General features: G+C 40.5%; 1 protein-coding gene and 1 non-coding gene across 7 annotated transcripts in view; one reads left to right on the top strand and one right to left on the bottom strand.

The window, feature by feature from the left end:
• Positions 1-17,946, top strand: part of TULP3 (TUB like protein 3) — a 66,034-nt gene extending 48,088 nt beyond the window's left edge. For 5 of the 6 annotated variants that reach the window (XM_040462820.1, XM_040462821.1, XM_040462818.1 and 2 more), the window contains 7 exons: positions 9,386-9,513; positions 10,122-10,319; positions 12,911-13,023; positions 13,545-13,659; positions 16,183-16,281; positions 16,683-16,854; positions 17,779-17,946. In XM_040462820.1, the coding sequence (XP_040318754.1) occupies positions 9,386-9,513; positions 10,122-10,319; positions 12,911-13,023; positions 13,545-13,659; positions 16,183-16,281; positions 16,683-16,854; positions 17,779-17,912 (959 nt within the window). In that variant the 3' untranslated portion in view covers positions 17,913-17,946. The remainder of the gene's footprint in view (positions 1-9,385; positions 9,514-10,121; positions 10,320-12,910; positions 13,024-13,544; positions 13,660-16,182; positions 16,282-16,682; positions 16,855-17,778) is intronic. The other variant, XM_040462823.1, reaches the window with a different exon arrangement.
• A 1,032-nt stretch (positions 17,947-18,978) lies between these two features.
• Positions 18,979-19,051, bottom strand: TRNAK-UUU (transfer RNA lysine (anticodon UUU)). The gene has a single exon. It is a non-coding gene; the product is annotated as a tRNA-Lys (tRNA).
• Between the last annotated feature and the right edge of the window lie 968 nt (positions 19,052-20,019).

The following is a 20,019-nucleotide window of genomic DNA, read 5'->3' as shown; positions in this document are numbered from 1 at the left end:
CCTTCTTAGAAAAATAATTTTATAGTGGAAGGAATTAAGTGTCCTTTTTTTCTGCTAAGAAGACTGAAATCGGTATGAATACATGTTTATCAGGTCCCTACTTTGTAATAGATGGACATCGTAGGTCCTGGGATGTGTGAAGCAGGAGATTCTATCACACAGTAGTAGAACAGATGTACACGCAAACAAATTCACATACTCATCTAAGAAACATGTATTGAGTATATACTATATATTAGGCATTGTTCTAGACACTTGGGCTACAATAGTAAACAAGGTTCCTGTCCTCCTGAAGTGTGTATTCTAATTGAGGCATCATGTACATAAATAGCCAACGGAGCATTGAGAGGGGTACCTAACCCAGAGCTGAAGGTTTGGAAAGCTTCCCAGAGAAAATGATGTCCAAGCTAGAGCATGATGCAGGAAGAGGTACTGGCCAGTTCAGAATGGCTAGAGCAGAGTATGAGGGGATAAGATGTGGGCAGAGGGATTAGAGAGGTGAGCCTGGAGGACGGGTAAGTGGGCTCTGATCATATAGACCAGACTTATGTTCATATAAGCTGAGTTCTTTCTATAAAAATGGAATTTGCAAACATAGTACTAACGGAAGACATCCATATGATGGTGAGATCTGAAGAGTTTTACGCCTTTTTGCTACAAAAGAGAAAAAGGGTTAACATTTTAGAAAACAAAAGAAAAAATCCCCTTCACAAACTGAAGAATTTTTTAAATAATAGCCTTATTGAGATATACTTAACATGCCATACTATTGACCCATTTAAAGTGAACAGTGGGTATGGAGGGGGAAGATGGCAGTGGATTTGGAGTACCTTAGGCTCACTTCGCCCTTTGAACACAACTAGATAACTATGAAATCATCCTGAATACTTCAGAAATGGACCTGAAGACTGGCAGAACATACTTCACAACTAAAGGTAGAGAAGAGGCCATATTGAAGAAGTTAGGAAGTATGGAGATAAAGTTTGGGAAGGAAATGAATCATGGCTGCTACAGTGGGGAGGGAGCTGCAGTTGCAGAGAAGGGTGAGAGACAGACTAACACAGAGGGAAGCGCATGGAGAAAATAAATCCCCATAGTGATTGATTTAGAAAGTGAGAGGGGCTGAATTGCGTGTTTTTGCAACCAGTGGGGCTTAAAGCCTAGAGTTCTAAATGTCAGCGGGCTTGGCTCAGGGAGAGCCCAGAGGGCACTGCACTGCTCTTGGAGAGAAGGCAGGCAAACAACCTGTGGACATAGAGTATGGAAGCAGTGATCTGAAGAGAGCCTAGGACACACAGTGGGGAGGTTAGTTGCTCATCTTGGAGCATGCCCCAGAGAGACAGCATTCACAGAGAGACCCCCTCCAGGAACAAAGGAACTGGCAGGCACCAATTCTCTCCCCCATCCCTCAGCAGAAGCACACAGCCACCTGCAGGAACCAGTGCAGCGCTGACACTCAGTACCTAACTTGCTTACACTAAACCCCACTTGCCCCCATGCTTGGGTGGAATTGCCTTTCTCAGTCATGCATGCCTCAGTCCTGGCATGACAAGTCTCCTCCCCCAGAAGACCAGCCCAAACCCTGCCCACACCATATCTCCCTGACCAGAAGTTTGGTGAGGCTTCGATTCCAGTAGTGGTGGCAACAGGACTCATTTCACAAGCAGACCAGAGCATATCTAGTTAAGATGCATCTCGTTCAGGCCAGGGACCAAACACTGCCCACAACAGGAGCCTCTTCAGAGGACTGGCCAGAGGATAAAATGGCTAAGACACAACAGTGGGGCACATGTAGGACACATTTGAGACACTCCTAGAGGCACCAGGCCCTGGGGAAGAGGGGGCGGTACACTGCAGGGCACTAGAGGATCTCTTCTTCATAAAGCCATTACCTTCAAGAACAGGAGACATTGATGACTTTCCTAACACAGAGAAACAGGCACAGAGATTTAGACAAAATGAGAAGACAGGAATTTGTCCCAAATGAAAGAACAGAACAAGGCCAAGCAAGAGATCTAAGTGAAATAGGTGTAAGTAACATGCCTGATGGAGAATTGAAAGCAATGATCATAAGAATATTCACTGGACTGGGGCGCCTGGGTGGCGCAGTCGGTTAAGCGTCCGACTTCAGCCAGGTCACGATCTCGCGGTCCGTGAGTTCGAGCCCCGCGTCAGGCTCTGGGCTGATGGCTCAGAGCCTGGAGCCTGTTTCCGATTCTGTGTCTCCCTCTCTCTCTCTGCCCCTCCCCTGTTCATGCTCTGTCTCTCTCTGTCCCAAAAATAAAATAAACGTTGAAAAAAAAAAATTAAAAAAAAAAAAAAAAAGAATATTCACTGGACTTGAGAAAAGAGTGGAGGACATCAGTGAGACCATTAACACAGAGATAAGGAATAGCATAGCAGATATAAAGGGCTCAATAAATGAAATGCGAAACATGCTTGTTGGAATGAAAAGCAGGCTAGAAGAAGCAGAGGAACAAATTAATGACCTAGAGCACAGAATAAACAAAAGAGAGAAAAAAGAATTATGCAGAATGAGAATAGACTTGGGAACTCAGTGACTCCATCAAACATAATAACATTTGTATTATAGGAGTCCCAGAAGAAGAAGAAAGAGGGAAAGTGGCAGAGAATTTATCTGAAGAAATAATGGCTGAAAACTTCCCTAATCTGGGGAAGGAAACAAATATCTAGACCCAGGAAGCACACAGATCCCCCAACAAAAAGCAGATCCACACCAAGATATGTTGTAATTAAAATGGCAAATATATTGGGGCGCCTGGGTGGCTTGGTTGGTTAAGCGTCCGACTTCAGCTCAGGTCATGATCTCATGGTCCGTGAGTTCGAGCCCCGCGTCGGGCTCTGTGCTGACAGCTCAGAGCCTGGAGCCTGTGTCAGATTCTGTGTCTCCCTCTCTCTCTGCTCCTCCCCTGTTCATGCTCTGTCTCTCTCTGTCTCAAAAATAAATAAACATTAAAAAAAATTTTTTTTAATTAAAAAAATGGCAAATATAGTGATAACAAAAATATGTTAAAAGCCACAAGACAAAAACAGTTGCATACAAAGGAAACCCCATAAGGATATTCAGTGAAGTTTTCAGCAGAAACTTTCCAAGCCAGAAAAGAGTGGCATGAATGGGAAAAACCTACAGCCAAGAATACTCTATCCAGCAAGGCTATCATTCAGAATAGGAGGAGAGATAGAGTTTCCCAGAAAAATAAAAACTAAAGTAGCTCATGACCACTAAACCAGCCATGCAAGAAATATTAAAGAGGACTCCTTGAATGGAAAGGAAATACCAAAAATGACAATATTAAGGTAGGAAACATTTAAAAGCAGTAAAAATGAATTTTTCTGTAAAAAATCAGTCAAGGAACTCACAAAATAAAATGATGTAAAATATAACATCATATACCTAGAGTGGGGAAGAGAGGAGTAAGGAATGGGTTCAAACTTAAATGATCATCAACTTAATATAGACTATATAGGCTGCTACATGCAGAAGAGGTTATATGCAAACCTAATACTAACCACAAATCAAAAACCACTAATAAATATGCAAAGAATAAAGAGAAAGAAATCCAAATATATTATTAAAAACCCCAGCACCATGAAAGAAAGACAAGAAAGGATCAGAGAAAATCTTCAGAAACAACCACACAGCAAGTAATAACATGGCAATGAAGACAAATCTATCAATAATTACATCCGGATGGCCAACAGGCACATGAAAAGATGTTCAGCGTCGCTCCTTATCAGGGAAATACAAATCAAAACCACACTCAGATATCACCTCACGCCAGTCAGAGTGGCCAAAATGAACAAATCAGGAGACTATAGATGCTGGAGAGAAACGGGAACCCTCTTGCACTGTTGGTGGGAATGCAAATTGGTGCAGCCGCTCTGGAAAGCAGTGTGGAGGTTCCTCAGAAAATTAAAAATTAAAAATAGACCTACCCTATGACCCAGCAATAGCACTGCTAGGAATTTATCCAAGGGACACAGGAGTACTGATGCATAGGGGCACTTGTACCCCAATGTTCATAGCAGCACTCTCAACAATAGCCAAATTATGGAAAGAGCCTAAATGTCCATCAACTGATGAATGGATAAAGAAATTGTGGTTTATATACACTATGGAATACTACGTGGCAATGAGAAAAAATGAAATATGGCCTTTTGTAGCAACGTGGATGGAACTGGAGAGTGTGATGCTAAGTGAAATAAGCCATACAGAGAAAGACAGATACCATATGGTTTCACTCTTATGTGGATCCTGAGAAACTTAACAGGAACCCATGGGGGAGGGGAAGGAAAAAAAAAAAAAAGAGGTTAGAGTGGGAGAGAGCCAAAGCATAAGAGACTGTTGAGAACTGAGAGCAAACTGAGGGTTGATGGGGGGTGGGAGGGAGGAGAGGGTGGGTGATGGGTATTGAGGAGGGCACCTTTTGGGATGAGAACTGGGTGTTGTATGGAAACCAATTTGACAATAAATTTCATATATAAATAAAAAAAATGTAATCATAAAAAAAAATTCTACTTTTCTCTCTATTCAAAAAGCAGTTTTCTTGGATTGTGGATCTGCTCTTGAAAGAAATGTAAACAAAGGTCTTTTCTCTTTGTCTGACAAAAGAAAAAAAAAGCTTTATGTTTTGTTTTTATCAGGTCTTTAATTACTTAGTCAAAACTTCTCAATGTTAAAGGAACTAGGTTTTGCTAACAACTATATAAACCTACATATTTGCCTTTAAAATCTCTTATCGCTACCTTGATTAAATAAATAAGATTTATAACGAAAAAAAAATAATTACTTCAAATATAAATAGTAAACACTCCAATCAAAAGACAGGGTGACAGAATAGATTAAAAAAAAAAAAAGGCCTATCCATATGCTGTTTAAAGAGACTCGTTTTATACCTAAAGGTACCTGCAGATTCAAAGTGAGGGAATGGAGAAACATTTATCATGCAAATGGATGTCAAAAGAAAGCTAGAGTAGCAATACTTATTTAGACAAAATAAAGGCTACAGGGCCTGGGTGGCTCAGTTGGTTAAGCATCTGAATCTTGATTTCAGCCCAGGTCATGACCTCACTTTTCATGAGATCGAGTGCTGCATCAAGCTTTGTGCTAACAGTGCAGAGCCTGCTTGGGATTCATTCTCCCTCTCTCACTCTCCCTCTCTCTGTCTCTGTCCCTCCCCCACTCATATGTGCTCTCTCAAATAAATACATTTTTAAAAAATCCTTTAAAAAAAAGACTGTAACAAGACAAAAGAAGGACACTATATAATCATAAAGGGGACAGTACAACAAGAAAATAATAACAATTGTAGGGGTGCCTGGGTGGCTCAGTCAGTTGAGTGTCCAACTCTTGATTTCAGCTTGGGTCATGATCCTAGGGTCGTGTGATTGAGCCCTATGTTGGGCTCCATGCTGAGCGTAGAGCCTGCTTAAGATTCTGTCTCCCTCTCCCCCTGTCCCCTGCTTGTGCTCCCTCTCTGTAAAATTTAAAAAAAAAAAAAAAAAAAAAAAAAAAAAAAAGGATATAACAATTGTAAATATGCACCCACATTGGAGTACCCAAATATATAAAACAGTTAATAACAAACATAGAGGAACTAATCAATAGTAATACAATACTAGTAGGGGACTTTAACACCCCACTTATATCAATAGATCATCCAAACAAAATCAATAAGGAAACAATGACTTTGAATGACACAATGTACCAGATGGGTTTCACAGATGTATTCAAAACATTCCATCCTAAAACAGCAGAATACACATTCTTTTCGAGTGTACATAGAATATTCTCCAGAATAGATCACATATTAGGCCACAAAACAAACCCCAACAAATTCAAAAAGATTGAAGTCATACTGTGCATTTCTTTTTTTTAGAGAGGGAGAGGTTCAAAACCTTTGGGATGCAGCAAAAACCATTCCAAGAGAGAAGTGGATAGCAATACAGGACTACCTCAAGAAGCAAGAAAAGTATCAAATAACCTAACCTTATACCTAAAGGAGCTAGAAAAAGAACAACAAACAAAGCCTAATAACCATCACAAGGAAAGAAATAATAAAGATTAGAGCAGAAATAAATGATACAGAAACTAAAAAAAATAATAGAACAGATCAATGAAACCAGGAGCTGGTTCTTTGAAAAAAGTCAATAAAATTGATAAACCTCTAGCCAGACTTATCAAGAAAAAAAAAGACAAAGAATTCAAATAAATGAGAGGAGAAATAGCAACCAACCCCACAGAAATACAATTAGAATATTATGAAAAACTATATGCCAACTAATTGGACAGAAAAGTGGGTACATTCCTAGAAACATATAACCTACCAAAACTGAAACAGGAAGAAATAGAAAATTTGAACAGATTGGTTACCAGAAAATAAATAGAATCAGTAATTTAAAAAAACTCCCCAACAAACAAAAGTCCAGGACCAGATGGTTTCAGAAGAGAATTCTACCAAACATTTAAAGAAGAGTTAATGCCTATTCTTCTCGAACTATTCCAAAAAATAGAAGAGGAAGGAAAACTTACAAATTCATTCTATGAGACCAGCATTACCCTGGTTCCAAAACCAGATAAAGATATCACAAAAAAAGAAAACTACAAGCCAGTATCTCCAATGAACATGGGTGCAAAGATCCTCAACAAAATACTCGCAAACCAAATCCAACAACACCTTAAAAAATTATCCACCACAATCAAGTGGAATTTATTCCTAGGTTGCAAGGGTGGCTCAATATTTGCAAATCAATCCACATCACATCAATAAGAGAAACAATAAGAACCATATGATCATTTCAATAGATGCAGAAAACTCTCAACATGATAAAAACTCTCAACAAAGTAGGTTTAGAGGGAACATACCTAAACATAATAAAGGCCATATATGAAAAACCTATAGCTAACATCATCTTTAATGGGGAAAAACTGAGAGCTTTTCCCCTAAGGTCAGGAACAAGACAAGGATATCCACTCTCACCACTTTTATTCAACATGCCACTGAAAGTCATAATGCGAACTGAATAGATCATAGTTGTCCGTCCTCTGAGATGGTTGAATGTAAGCAGAAATGGTTTGAGAAAAAAGCCACACTGCTTATTTTTAAGTCTACTTATAAATTCATAATTTGGATATGAGGGATAACTTTATCCTAAAGAGAAAAGGGAATTTAGTTTCAGTCTTGGCTCTGCGTCTTTCTCTTGGGCAAATGATTCTTCCTCAGCCTGATATTATCACATATAAATTTGAGTACTATACTTCTCTTACAACACACATCACACTTTATTTTATGTCTGTGTTCCTCCCTAGATATGATCCATAAACAAGAAACAAAACAAGAAAGACTACCAGTATCTCCTCTTTGAACTCATATAAATGTGAGGATAAAATGAGAAAATAGTTTTTAATCAAATAGTTTTTAATTTTTCATAAAAGATGCTTCATAAAAAAATAAAAAATGGAATACTACGTGGCAAAGAGAAAGAATGAAATATGGCCTTTTGTAGCAACGTGGATGGAACTGAAGAGTGTTATGCTAAGTGAAATATGTCATACAGAGAAAGACAGATACCATGTTTTCACTCTTATGTGGATCCTGAGAAACTTAACTGAAGACCATGGGGGAGAGGAAGAAAAAAAAAAAAAAGAGAGGGAGGGAGCCAAAACATAAGACACTCTTAAAAACAGAGAAAAACTGAGGGTTGATGGGGAGTGGGAAGGAGAGGAGGGTGGGTGAGGGGTATTGAGGAGGGCACCTGTTGGGATGAGCACTGAGTGTTGTATGGAAACCAATTTGACAATAAATTTCATCTTAACAAAAAATTAAATTAAATTAAAAAATTAAAATTAAAAAAAGATGCTTCATAAATCTAAGGCATTTCAAACATTCCCAACTCAAATTAGTTAACTAGACTTAGAGATGAACAAAATTCTGGAAAACGAAAAAGTAACTGGTGTAGTAGAGAACAATAGATTATTTATTTATATATTTTTTTATTCATATTTAAATTTTTTTTTTAAGTTTTTTTTTTTTTCAACGTTTATTTATTTTTGGGACAGAGAGAGACAGAGCATGAACGGGAGAGGGGCAGACTCAGAATCGGAAACAGGCTCCAGGCTCTGAGCCATCAGCCCAGAGCCTGACGCGGGGCTCGAACTCACGGACCGCGAGATCGTGACCTGGCTGAAGTCGGATGCTTAACCGACTGCGCCACCCAGGCGCCCCTTTATTTTAATTTTTTTAAGTTTATTTATTTTTGAGAGAGAGACAGAGGGCAAGTGGGAGAGGGGCAGGGAGAGAGGGAGACACAGAACCTGAAGCAGGCTCCAGGCTCTCAGCTGTCAGCACAGAGCCCAACATGGGGCTTGAACCCACGGACCGCGAGATCATGACCTGAGCCGAAGTCAGACGCTTAACTGACTGAGCCGCCCAGACGCCCCTCTTTTATTTACTTTTTAACGTTTATTTATTATTGAGAGACAAAGAGAGACAGAGCATGAGCAGGGGAGGGGCAGAGAGAGAGGGATACACAGAATCTGAAGCAGGCTCCAGGCTCTGAGCTGTCAGCACAGAGCCCAACACAGGGCTTGAACTCACAAACTGCAAGATCATGACCTGAGCTGAAGTCGGATGCTTAACCAACTGAGCCACACAGGTGCCCCTAGATCATTTAATTTTTAAAACTGTGGTAAAATACACATAACGTAAAATTTATTATTTTACCCATTTTTAAGTGTACAGGTCAGTGACATTAAGTACAGTCACATTGTTGTGCAACTATCACCACCATCCATCTCCAGAACTTTTTCATCTTCCCATAAAACTCTATATCATTAAATAATAACTCCCCATTCTTCTATGCCCTGCATCCCAGGTAACCACTATTCTACTTTCTGTCTCTATGAGTTTGACTACTCTAGATTTCTCATATAAGTGGAATCATAAAATATTTGTCCTTTTTTTTTTTTTAATATTTGTCCTTTTGTGACTGGCATATTTCACTTAGCAGTGAGCATCTTTTCATGGGCTTATTGGCCACTTACATATCTTCTTTGAAGAAATGTCTATTCATGTTCTTTACCTATTTCTGAATTGGGTTGTTTGTTTTGCTATTGTTGTAGGAGTGCTTTATGTATTCTGGATATTAATTCTGTATCAGATACATGACAACAGTGGAAACGGAAAACAAGGGATAGATCTGAGTGAGAATATGAAGAAAGAGCTGTCAAAATTTGGATAAAATAGCTACATTTTAAGTCAGAATAGCTGGGATGTTTTAAGCAAGAAAATTAAAATTATTTTGATTTGAAGATTTAGTTTTTAAACCAGTGTTGGCAGTTTTGACAGTTCTTCCTTTCTTCCAGGTATCTCAGGTAGTTTGAACTTTGATGAAGAGGAGACTGATGGGGAAGAAGAAGGAAAGAAATTATGTCATTCGCCATATTCAGATGCAGAGAGACCCAATTCTGCATCCAGCCAGAAATCAACCACAGTATGTAGTTCTGAAACTTCTTCCTTTGGAACTTATTTAACTATTTCCCAAATGCATCTCTAATATTTAAACAGGATTACTGAATGAGGGTTCCTTCAAAAGATTTTTAAAAATGTTTTATTTTTGAGAGAGAGAAGGAGAGAGTGCATGCACATGCGCGTGTAGGAAATGGGCAGAGAAGGGGAGGGACAAAGGACTCAAAGTGGGCTCTGTGCTAAGAGTGGAGAGCCTGATGCGGGGCTTGAACTTATGAACCATGAGATCATGACCTGAGCCTGTCAGATGTTTAACCAACTGAGCCACCCAGGTGCCCCTCTTTCAAAAGATTTAAGCTCAAATTTAGTCTTAAAGTTCATGACCCCCCCCCCCCCCTAAATTTCTTGTGTCTCAAGCCAGCTATTGTGAAGTTATATCCCACTTTTGTACTTGGCTCCTTCATTATTCCCAATATTCATATGCCTATTTCACTTCTCAGAGTTTCCCTTTATTTTGTCAGAAGACTAGAGACATAGGGATAAGTCACTAAATTATTTTGTATGTTGTTTCTTGACAAGAATAACAAGTTTTCTGATCCAACCTCTATCGCTCACGTGTGACTGTTCTTTCAGGATACAGGAGCTTATGGTACTGCAGCCCAACAAAGTGATAACCAGCTGGGAGAAGTGGAGAATTTGGAGGACTTTGCATATAGTCCTGCCCCTCGGGGTATTACAGTAAAGTGTCGGATAACCAGGGATAAAAAAGGAATGGATCGGGGTCTCTTCCCCACTTACTATATGCACTTGGAAAAAGATGAAAATCGGAAGGTATGAGAAATGATTCTTTAAAAATTTTTTTTTTGTTTTGTTTAGGGGTGCCTCGGTGGCTTGGTTGGTTAAGTGAATGACTTTGGCTCAGGTCCTGATCTCAGAGTCCCGCATTAGATTTGGTGCTGTCAGCCTATCAGCATGGAGCCCACTTTGGATCCTCTGTCCCTCTCTCTTTCTGCCCCTCCCCCGCTCACGCTGTCTCAAAAAATAAATAAAACACTAAAAACAGTTTTTTAAATATTTTTCTTTTATTTATTTGGGAGAGTGAGTGTGGGAGAGAGGGACGGGGGGAGAGTGAGAGAGAGAGAGAGACAGAGAGAGAGAGAATCCCAAGCAGACTCCACACTCAGCACAGAGCCTGACATGGGCTCAATCCCACGACTCCAGGATCATGACCTGAGCCAAAACCAAGAGCTGGACGCTCAACCTACTTAGCCACCTGGGCACCCTGAGAATTGATTCTTTGTTTTTTAAATATGAAATTTATTGTCAAATTGGTTTCCATACAACACCCAGTGCTCATCCCAACAGGTGCCCTCCTCAATGCCCATCACTCACTTTCCCCTCCCTCCCACCCTCCATCAACCCTGTTTATTCTCAGTTTTTTTTTTTTAATTTTTTTTTTCAACGTTTATTTATTTTTGGGACAGAGACAGAGCATGAACGGGGGAGGGGCAGAGAGAGAGGGAGACACAGAATCGGAAACAGGCTCCAGGCTCTGAGCCATCAGCCCAGAGCCCTACGCAGGGCTCGAGCTCACGGACCGCGAGATCGTGACCTGGCTGAAGTCGGACGCTTAACCGACTGCGCCACCCAGGCGCCCCTATTCTCAGTTTTTAAGAGTCTCTTATGGTTTGCCTCCCTCCCTCTCTAATTTTTTTTTTCCTTCCTCTCCCCCATGGTCTTCTGTTAAGTTTCTCAGGATCCACGTAAGAGTGAAAACATATGGTATCTGTCTTTCTCTGTATGACTTATTTCACTTAGCATAACACTCTCCAGTTCCACCCATGTTGCTACAAAAGGCCATATTTCATTCTTTCTCATTGCCAGGTAGTATTCCATTGTGTATATAAACCATAATTTTTTTTATCCATTCATCAGTTGATGGACATTTAGGCTCTTTCCATAATTTGGCTATTGTTGAGAGTGCTGCTATAAACATTGGGGTACATGTGCCCCTATGCATCAGGACTCCTGTTTCCCTTGGGTAAATTCCTAGCAGTGCTATTGCTGGGTCATAGGGTAGATCTATTTTTAATTTTTTGAGGAACCTCCACACTGTTTTCCAGTTTGCATTCCCACCAACAGTGCAAGAGGGTTCCCATTTCTCCACATCCTCTCCAGCATCTATAGTTTCCTGATTTGTTCATTTTAGCCACCCTAAGAATTGATTCTTAAGACAAACCTTGAAATAGAGGGGAAGAATGTTGTGGGAATAGATTGTTGAAGGGCCGTAGGATAGAGGAACAGCACTGGTAACAGACTAAGTCATCTGGAAGCAGATTGTACTTCCTAACTCTCAGGTGCTGTGTTCTGTCTTCAAAGAAAGAGCTCATAGTCTCATAGGCAAAATCTGTTCCACCCCAAAGAAAAAAGTTTTATCCAGAATATAGGAAAGTAGAGGAGAATATTTGAATGTAATTATTTGCGCCTCTATCCAACTTTTTGGCAGGGGGAAGGTGTTACTGTGTGCTCTTTGGTTTTTATTTTAATTATGGTAGAACATGACATTGTGGAAGAAAGAGCAAGCTTTAGGGGATAGGAGGAAGTGGAAATACGGAACAGCATGCAAGTGAAATGTCTTATTTCTCACTTTAGGAATTCTAATTTACTTTAAATACAAATTTGAGGCAATTTAATACTTGCTAATGAACAGTGTATTTTGTATTGCTGCTGCCAGATCTAAGTGGATGATTTTAACAGCACAGAAATGAGATGATGATTTATATCATTGTTGTTATAACCACTATTTATTGTTTATTCTGTATCAGGCATGTGCTAAATGCTTCATGTATATAATATCTCCTATAATCCTTATCACAATCTTGTGAGATAGGATTTCTTATCCCTGCTTCATAGATGAGTAACTGGGGCATAGAGAGTGACATACCCGCCTCAAGTCACACTAATACGTGGCAGAGCCAGACTCAAACCTGTGTTTGATTTTAAAGTCCCTTCCTTAGCTACTGCCATTCTCCTGCTTCCCTGTCATTGTCCAAGTCTAGTGGGATTTAGGAAGGATGCATAAATACGACAGTATTCATATCACTGAAGATACAAAAAGGAATATGAGGAAAGCAGCTGCAGTAAAGAATTGGAAGGATGGGATGGGGCACTCGGGTGGCTCAGTCGGTTAAGTGCCTGACTTCAGCCCAGGTCAGGATCTCATGGTTCACGAGCTCAAGCCCTGCATCAGGTTTGGTGCTGACAACGCGGAGCCTGCTTGGAATCCTCTGTCTCCCTCTCTCCCTGCCCCTTCCCCACTCATGCTGTCTCTCTCTCAAAAATAAATAAACTTAAAAAAAAAAAAGGAATAAGCCACGGTGGTTCTCTTGACATTTTTGACTGACATTTTTTTCTTTTTCCAGATATTTCTTCTTGCAGGTAGAAAGCGGAAAAAGAGCAAAACATCCAACTATCTTATCTCCACTGATCCAACAGATTTATCTCGTGAAGGGGAAAGTTACATTGGCAAACTCAGGTGAGTGCAGCCTTGTTTTACTGATCTATTCTTTCTGATACTTTTATTCCTGTTGTTTTAGAACAATTTCTTTTTTTTTTTTTTTTAATGTTTATTCATTTTTGAGAGAGAGAGAGAGTATGAGCAGGGGAGGGGCAGAGAGAGAGGGGACAGAGGATCCCAAGCAGGCTCTGAGCTGACAGCAGAGAGCCTGATGCAGGGCTCGAACTCAACGAACTGTGAGATTGTGACATGAGCCGAAGTCGGACACTCAAGAGACTGAGCCACCCAGGTGACCCAAAATAATCCATATCTTCTTTGCAATGAGCATGTACTGATGTTGTAATCTTAAAAAAACATAGAAGTTAACAGAAAATCTAAGTTCCTTCCTTATTTAATGAGTGATCTTTGAAAAAGTAGTGATGAACATTTGGAGAACAGGCAAATGGACTTCCACTCTGTTACATACCTGTCCTAGATTTGTATTTGTGTAGGAGCAAAAATATAGATCATTAATGGCGACTTTTTCCTCTTGATTCTAGATCCAACCTCATGGGGACCAAGTTTACAGTTTACGATCACGGTGTCAGCCCAGCCAAGGCCCAGGGTCTGGTAGAGAAGGCCTATACCCGGCAGGAGCTGGCAGCCATCTGTTACGTACGTGCCAGTCTCAGAACGCACTCTTTTCCTGAGTCTTTTCCTTAATCTTCTGGGTGTCCTGCTGGCCCTTTAAACCTAACCAATACTGAACTCACTATCTTCCCTCCCAAGCTTGTTTCTATCTCTATGATCCCCCTTTTCTGTTGCTGGTATCGTTTTTTCTGTGTATTCATTTTAATTATTTATGAATTACCAAGTTTGGTTGTTTTTAATTTTTTAAAAACATTTCTTGTCTGCTCTTTTATTTCCTAATGCCATTGTATTAACTCAGTCCTTTATTATCTCTTACCCACTAGCCAGAGGTTACAACAAAGTAGAAACTGATCTCTCCTTACTTTTAGTGTTTCCCTGATTCACTCTATACTGCTGCCAGATGGATCTTTCTAAAACACAGTGCCAGTAAATCCTGTGGTTCTCTTGCTTCACAGCATTTAGTGACTACCTACTGCATACAGAATAAAGCCCTAATGCTTTGGCCTTTCCTCCAGACTCTTCTAACGGCCCTGGCCCTGTCCTGTTCCCATAATGGGAGACATAACAGCCCCGTCATTGCCTTGCTGCACCATGTGATCTTTCCTTACCCGAGAGCCTCTCCTTTCCCCCTCCTTGTCCTTTGTCTAACCAACTGATGCCATCGGAGAAGTCTTTTCTGACCATTTGATAGAGTTGACCTTTGTATGTATACATCCCCATGGCCCCTGTGCTTCCTCTAGTAACTTACACGTTATACTTGTTACTGCTTGTGCCACACGAACCTTCTCTTGTAAACTCTTATTCTCTGCTACATCCCCACTAGCACAGGGCCCGGTGCATGGTAAGCACTCAAAAGTCATTGAGTAAAAGAAAATAAGAAGCAATTAACCTGACTTAACCTGTTGCTTTGATCCCAAAGTCACAACTTTTTCATAAATTGGAATTAATCTCATCATTTCCCATGAAATGTTGTGAAATTAAATGGCTAACTTAATATTTTTATAATGTATAGTGTTTTTTTCTCCTAGCTTCATTTCTCCATTACATGTTTTAACTATGCATAACTTCCAAATATATGTATGTACATGTGTACATGTATATATGTATAGGTATACATACAAACGTGTATATTTACCTTTTTAATGTGCTTATTTTATTCATATATAATCTGCCTGGCCTGACAGGCATTTAAGGTTTTTTAGGTTTTTTTTTTTCATTTTTAGTTTTCATTTTATTTATTTTAGAGAGAAAGTATGAGTTTAGAGAGAAAGTAGGAGAGAGAGAGGGAGAGAGAAAGAATCCCAAGCAGGCTGTACCCTCAGCCACCCAGGTGCTCCTAAGTTTATTGTTTTTTTTTAATTGAGGTGTAATTGGCATATTAGTTTCATATGTATAATGTAATGATTTTATATATATGTATATATTGCAAAATGATCATCACATTCAGTTAATAAGTTTAGTTATTAAGTTTAGTTAATATCCATCACCACGCATGGTTACAGCTGTTTTTCTTATAAGAACTTTTAAGATCTACTCTCTTAGCAACTTGCAAATATACAGTATAGTATTATGATCATTATTTTTTATTTATATAGGTGACACATAATGTTACATTAATTTCAGGTATACAACTTAGTGATTGACAAGTTTATACATTATGCTATGTTCACAACAAATGTGGCTACCATCTGTCCTGAATATATGGCTATTACAATACCACTGATTATATTCCTAATGTGGATACAGGCATTTGAAGTTTTTACTTCCTGGTACATTCCCTATATAATTTAAGCTGTAATTCTCATTGTATATCATATGTCGTCATGGGAAATAAATATTTATTGATGATGACAAAATTAAAAAATAAAATATTTTTTAGTTTATTTATTTATTTTGAGAGAGAGAGCAAGTGGGTTAGGGGCAGAGAGAGAGAATTCCAGACAGGCTCTGTACTGTCAGCACAGAGCTTGATGTGGGGCCTGAACTCACAACTGTGACATCATGACCTTAGCTGAAACCAAGGGCCGGATGCTTAACTGACTGAGCCACTCAGGCGCCCCCAAAATTAGTTTTTTTAAGTTTATTTATTTATTTTGAGAGAGAGCATGTGCTCATGAATGAGGGAGGGGCAGAGAGAGAGGGAGAGAGAGAATCTCTAGCTGACTCTGCACTGGATCTCACTACTGTGAGATAATAAGTGGAGCTGAAATCAAGAGTCAGACATTTAACTGACTGAGCCACCCAGGCGCCCCTGTGTTGAGGACAAAATTGGAAAGTGCTCACAGTTGTCTCAAGTTTCACTTAAGAGTAAAGAGAATAAAGTTTCAAGCCAATAGAATCTGTTTTAAATTCAAGTGTTCAAATTAGGTTTAAAAGGAAGTACAGTATTACCTTCCTTGTTTTGACTCTGTCTCTTTGTTCACCTACAGTAAAGTAATAAAATAGTTTTTAGTGTTTTTGACATCATCACTGGACATTTTACATGCCCAAGAAAGTCATGTGTTTTTCCTTTCCGTTTTCAAATTCCTGCCTTATTCTGTCTTCCAGGAAACAAATGTACTTGGATTTAAAGGTCCTAGGAAAATGTCTGTGATCATTCCAGGAATGAATATGAATCACGAACGGATCCCATTTCGGCCACGAAATGTAAGTAAGAACATATTTAATCAACAAAAGAACCTCAAAGACAAGAATACAGTACAGATGAGATCAATACAAAAAAGTATTGATTCTTACAGAATCCCAAAGTGGAGTGTGGCTCATACCGTTCTTCACGAGAGTGATCAGTCCCGAACCTCAGGATGAGGGCCGTTGCAGCAGAATTACGAAAGTGGTTGATTTGAAACCGCTTGGTCTGCCAAGAGCAATGCTAGATAATCTACCACAATTTGTAAAAGCTGCCTTCACTGTGGGCTTTCTTTGTTTCTGTTGTACTCTTTCTGCAATGGAGGAAATACTCTCCTACTCTACCTTCTACTTCACAGAGCTGAAAGTGAATGATTTCCTGTGGTTCTCAGTACAAAGCAGTGATTTTTCTCTTCCAACAGGACCACGAGAGCTTGCTTTCCAAATGGCAGAACAAAACCATGGAAAACTTGATTGAACTGCACAACAAGTCCCCAGTCTGGAATGACGACACACAGTCTTATGTCCTGAACTTCCACGGCCGGGTCACTCAGGCATCTGTGAAGAACTTTCAGATAGTCCACGAGAATGACCGTGAGCCTGCAGGAAGGGTTGGGCGGGAATAGGAGGAAAGATGCTCTTACACGGTGGGGAAATGAGCACTTCCTATCATTGACAGGAAGTTCTGCCCAGGGGAGAATTATTGTTATTATTAGTTAAAGGTTTATTTATTTTTGAGAGAGATAGCATGAGCTGGGGAGGGGCAGAAAGAGAGGGGAGACAGAGGATCTGAAGTGGGCTCCGTGCTGACAGCAGCAAGCCTGATGCAGGGCTCAAACTCACAACCCGTGAGATCATAACTTCAGCTAAAGTTGGTTGCTCAACCGCCTGAGTCACCCAGGTGCCCCCCCACCCACCCCCAGGGGAAAATTATTTAAGAAAGAAATTATTTCTTTGGAAAGATTGAAGTGTAGTTTAAAATAAAACTTCTTTTTAAAAAAAAAAAAACTTTATTTTTGAGAGAGAGCACACAAGAGAGAATCTCAAGCAGGCTCTGTGTGCTGACAGCTTGGAGTCCTATGTGGGGCTCAATCTCATGAACCTTGAGGTCATGACCCAAGCTGAAATCAACAGTCAGAAGATGCTTAACCGATGGAGCCACCCAGGCAGCCCTTTAGAGTAAAACTTCTGAACCACTGTTTGGGAAGCAGATGCAAATGACCCTCATTCAAACTCTGGTCCGTGGAGCTTGTACTGTTCCCTCCTCTTGTCCTGTCATGCTAGTCATGAGTGGTCTCCTGCTGTCTGTATTTGAGAGGAATGGTAATAGAAGCTTGGCTCATGGTTAGCAGATACTCTTGTCAATGCCTCTTTCCATCCTTCTCAAAGTTTCCCATTTTAAAGAGACTTGGTGATTAACTTATCGATTTGAAGGATTTTTTTCCCTGTATCTTTCATAGGCTTTTCCCCAGTACAGCCCCACTATTTTCTAATGTCCTAATTTCTTTCTTTTCCTAGCTGACTACATAGTCATGCAGTTTGGACGTGTGGCAGATGATGTGTTCACCCTGGACTACAACTACCCACTGTGTGCACTTCAGGCCTTTGCCATTGGACTTTCCAGCTTTGACAGCAAGCTAGCATGTGAATAAGAGAAAGAAAAAGGGCTGAGTTTTCTCACTCACAGCTTTGAGTCACTTCCTTTGCTTTTGCCCCAGGACTGAAGAGTGACTGCCTGCCCCTTTGGGAGTAATCCCTGTATGTATGTATGTGTACATACACGTGTGCTTGTGTACATAGGTACATGTGCATACACATGCGTATATGTACACATGCACCCAACTTCTCTGGGTTTCACGGACCTGGTCAGGGATCACAGCTTAACGTGGGGGACAGACTGTTCAAAGCACAGAGAGCTTCTTGTTCAGGGCACATTGGCGACTCCGGAAGTTATTGCCCAACAGATTCTGTGCCCTCAAGAGTCCGATTTCCTGTGCTTGGAAATATACAGCTAGAATCAGGTTCTAATGAGTAAATACTTGGGTCTTTTTTCTTGAAGACCTTTCCTGAGTGGGATAGTTCCCTAAATTGCCTTCGGTCTTCAGTCTGCAAACTGTTTTTGTAAATGGTCAGAGAGGCGCTCACAGCTGCTCAGTTCTGTTGTTGTATTGCAAACACAGCCATGGCCAGCTCATAAACGAATGAGTGCAGCTGTGTTCCACTGAAACATCATTAACAAAAACAGGCAGCAGGCCAGATTTGGCCTGTGGGCCATAGTTTGCTGACCCCTGCTCCAGGTATATTTCTGTAAGTTACCTGGGCATCTTCCAGAATGGGCCTGTGGTCATGGCACCATATGAGTGGGAAATGCATATCTCTGGGAAGCAACGGTCCCATAAATTGGATCTGAAAAGGCTACATCCATATAGCTTTCACCTGTTTTTGATTTTTCTATTTTTTATTTTATTTTATTTTTTTTTAATTTTTTTTTTCAACGTTTATTTTTGGGACAGAGAGAGACAGAGCATGAATGGGGGAGGGGCAGAGAGAGAGGGAGACACAGAATCGGAAACAGGCTCCAGGCTCTGAGCCATCAGCCCAGAGCCCGACGCAGGGCTCGAACTCACGGACCGCGAGATCGTGACCTGGCTGAAGTCGGACGCTTAACCGACTGCGCCACCCAGGCGCCCCTATTTTTTATTTTTTAAGTAAGTTTTACGCCCAACGTGAGGCTTAAACTCATGACCCTGAGATCAAAAGTCACATGCTCTACCGACTAAGCCAGCCAGGTACCCCTTAAAAATTTATTAAAAAAAATTTTTTTTTCAAATAAGTATTATGCCCAACGTGGGACTTAAAAATTTTTTTATTTTACCTTTTGTTGTTGTTATTAAGTAAGCCTTGCTTTTACCTTGTTTTGGTGACAGTGGTTTCCAGAGTATCATTTACCCTCAGAACTGGGAAAACCCCCCATCAGTGATCATTTTGAGTCCACACAGGTGGCTTAATTCTGCTGTCCTACCTGAAGTACCCATGGGGGAAGCCAGTGCCAGCCACTTTACCCTCCCTATGGGAAGAAGTTCTGCTCACTAGGAAATAAATCGGGCATTGCACTGCCTTTATCAGAGGGAGTGTGGTATTTCTTTGGTGGGGCTAGCTTACTTTCCCCGTGGGGCTTGGAAGGCACTGATGTCACAGTCCCCCTCTTCCCTTTCTTCCCTCAGAGTAGGTCGGCCAGCAGCAATCTCAAAGTGGCTGTGGCCAAACTTGTTGTGATCAGGGATGTGAGAAACGTATGCAGTTGTCTTAATTTCAGTTTAGGCTGAAAGCATAAAGTCTAGGGGTGACTTAGTCTAGTTAAGACAGGGTGATTTGACAGTTGCCTTCATTTCCAATCCAGGAGTGCTTCCTACAGCTCTATTACATGGAGCCATTAGTATAAAGGGACACACACACACCTATAGACCATGTAAGAGGTAAGAGAACATTATATCTCGAAACTTGTTGTTGTCATTGTGCAGAGAGGTGGCAGGGAGGCTTTGGTGAGGACCAGCTAGCTGACTCTGAGCTCTGTGGACCTTGTTAGGTGGAGCTTTGGGCCTCTCTTCTTAACCTAAATATTATCAGCTCCCTAAAGCCTGGCTCATTGGTAGAGATCACACTCCTATCACTTTTCCTCACAGATCATAAGAGTTTTGCCAAGTCTTTCAGATTGTTAGCACCTCCCAACAAACCATATGACTCTGCTTGCTACCAGTT

Source organism: Herpailurus yagouaroundi, unplaced genomic scaffold, assembly GCF_014898765.1.
Source record: "Herpailurus yagouaroundi ecotype Mexico unplaced genomic scaffold, PumYag 355, whole genome shotgun sequence".
NCBI classification, from domain to species: Eukaryota; Metazoa; Chordata; class Mammalia; order Carnivora; family Felidae; genus Herpailurus; species Herpailurus yagouaroundi.
The sequence above is the reverse complement of the archived record's forward strand: the minus strand, read 5'-3'. Positions and strand labels throughout refer to the sequence as shown.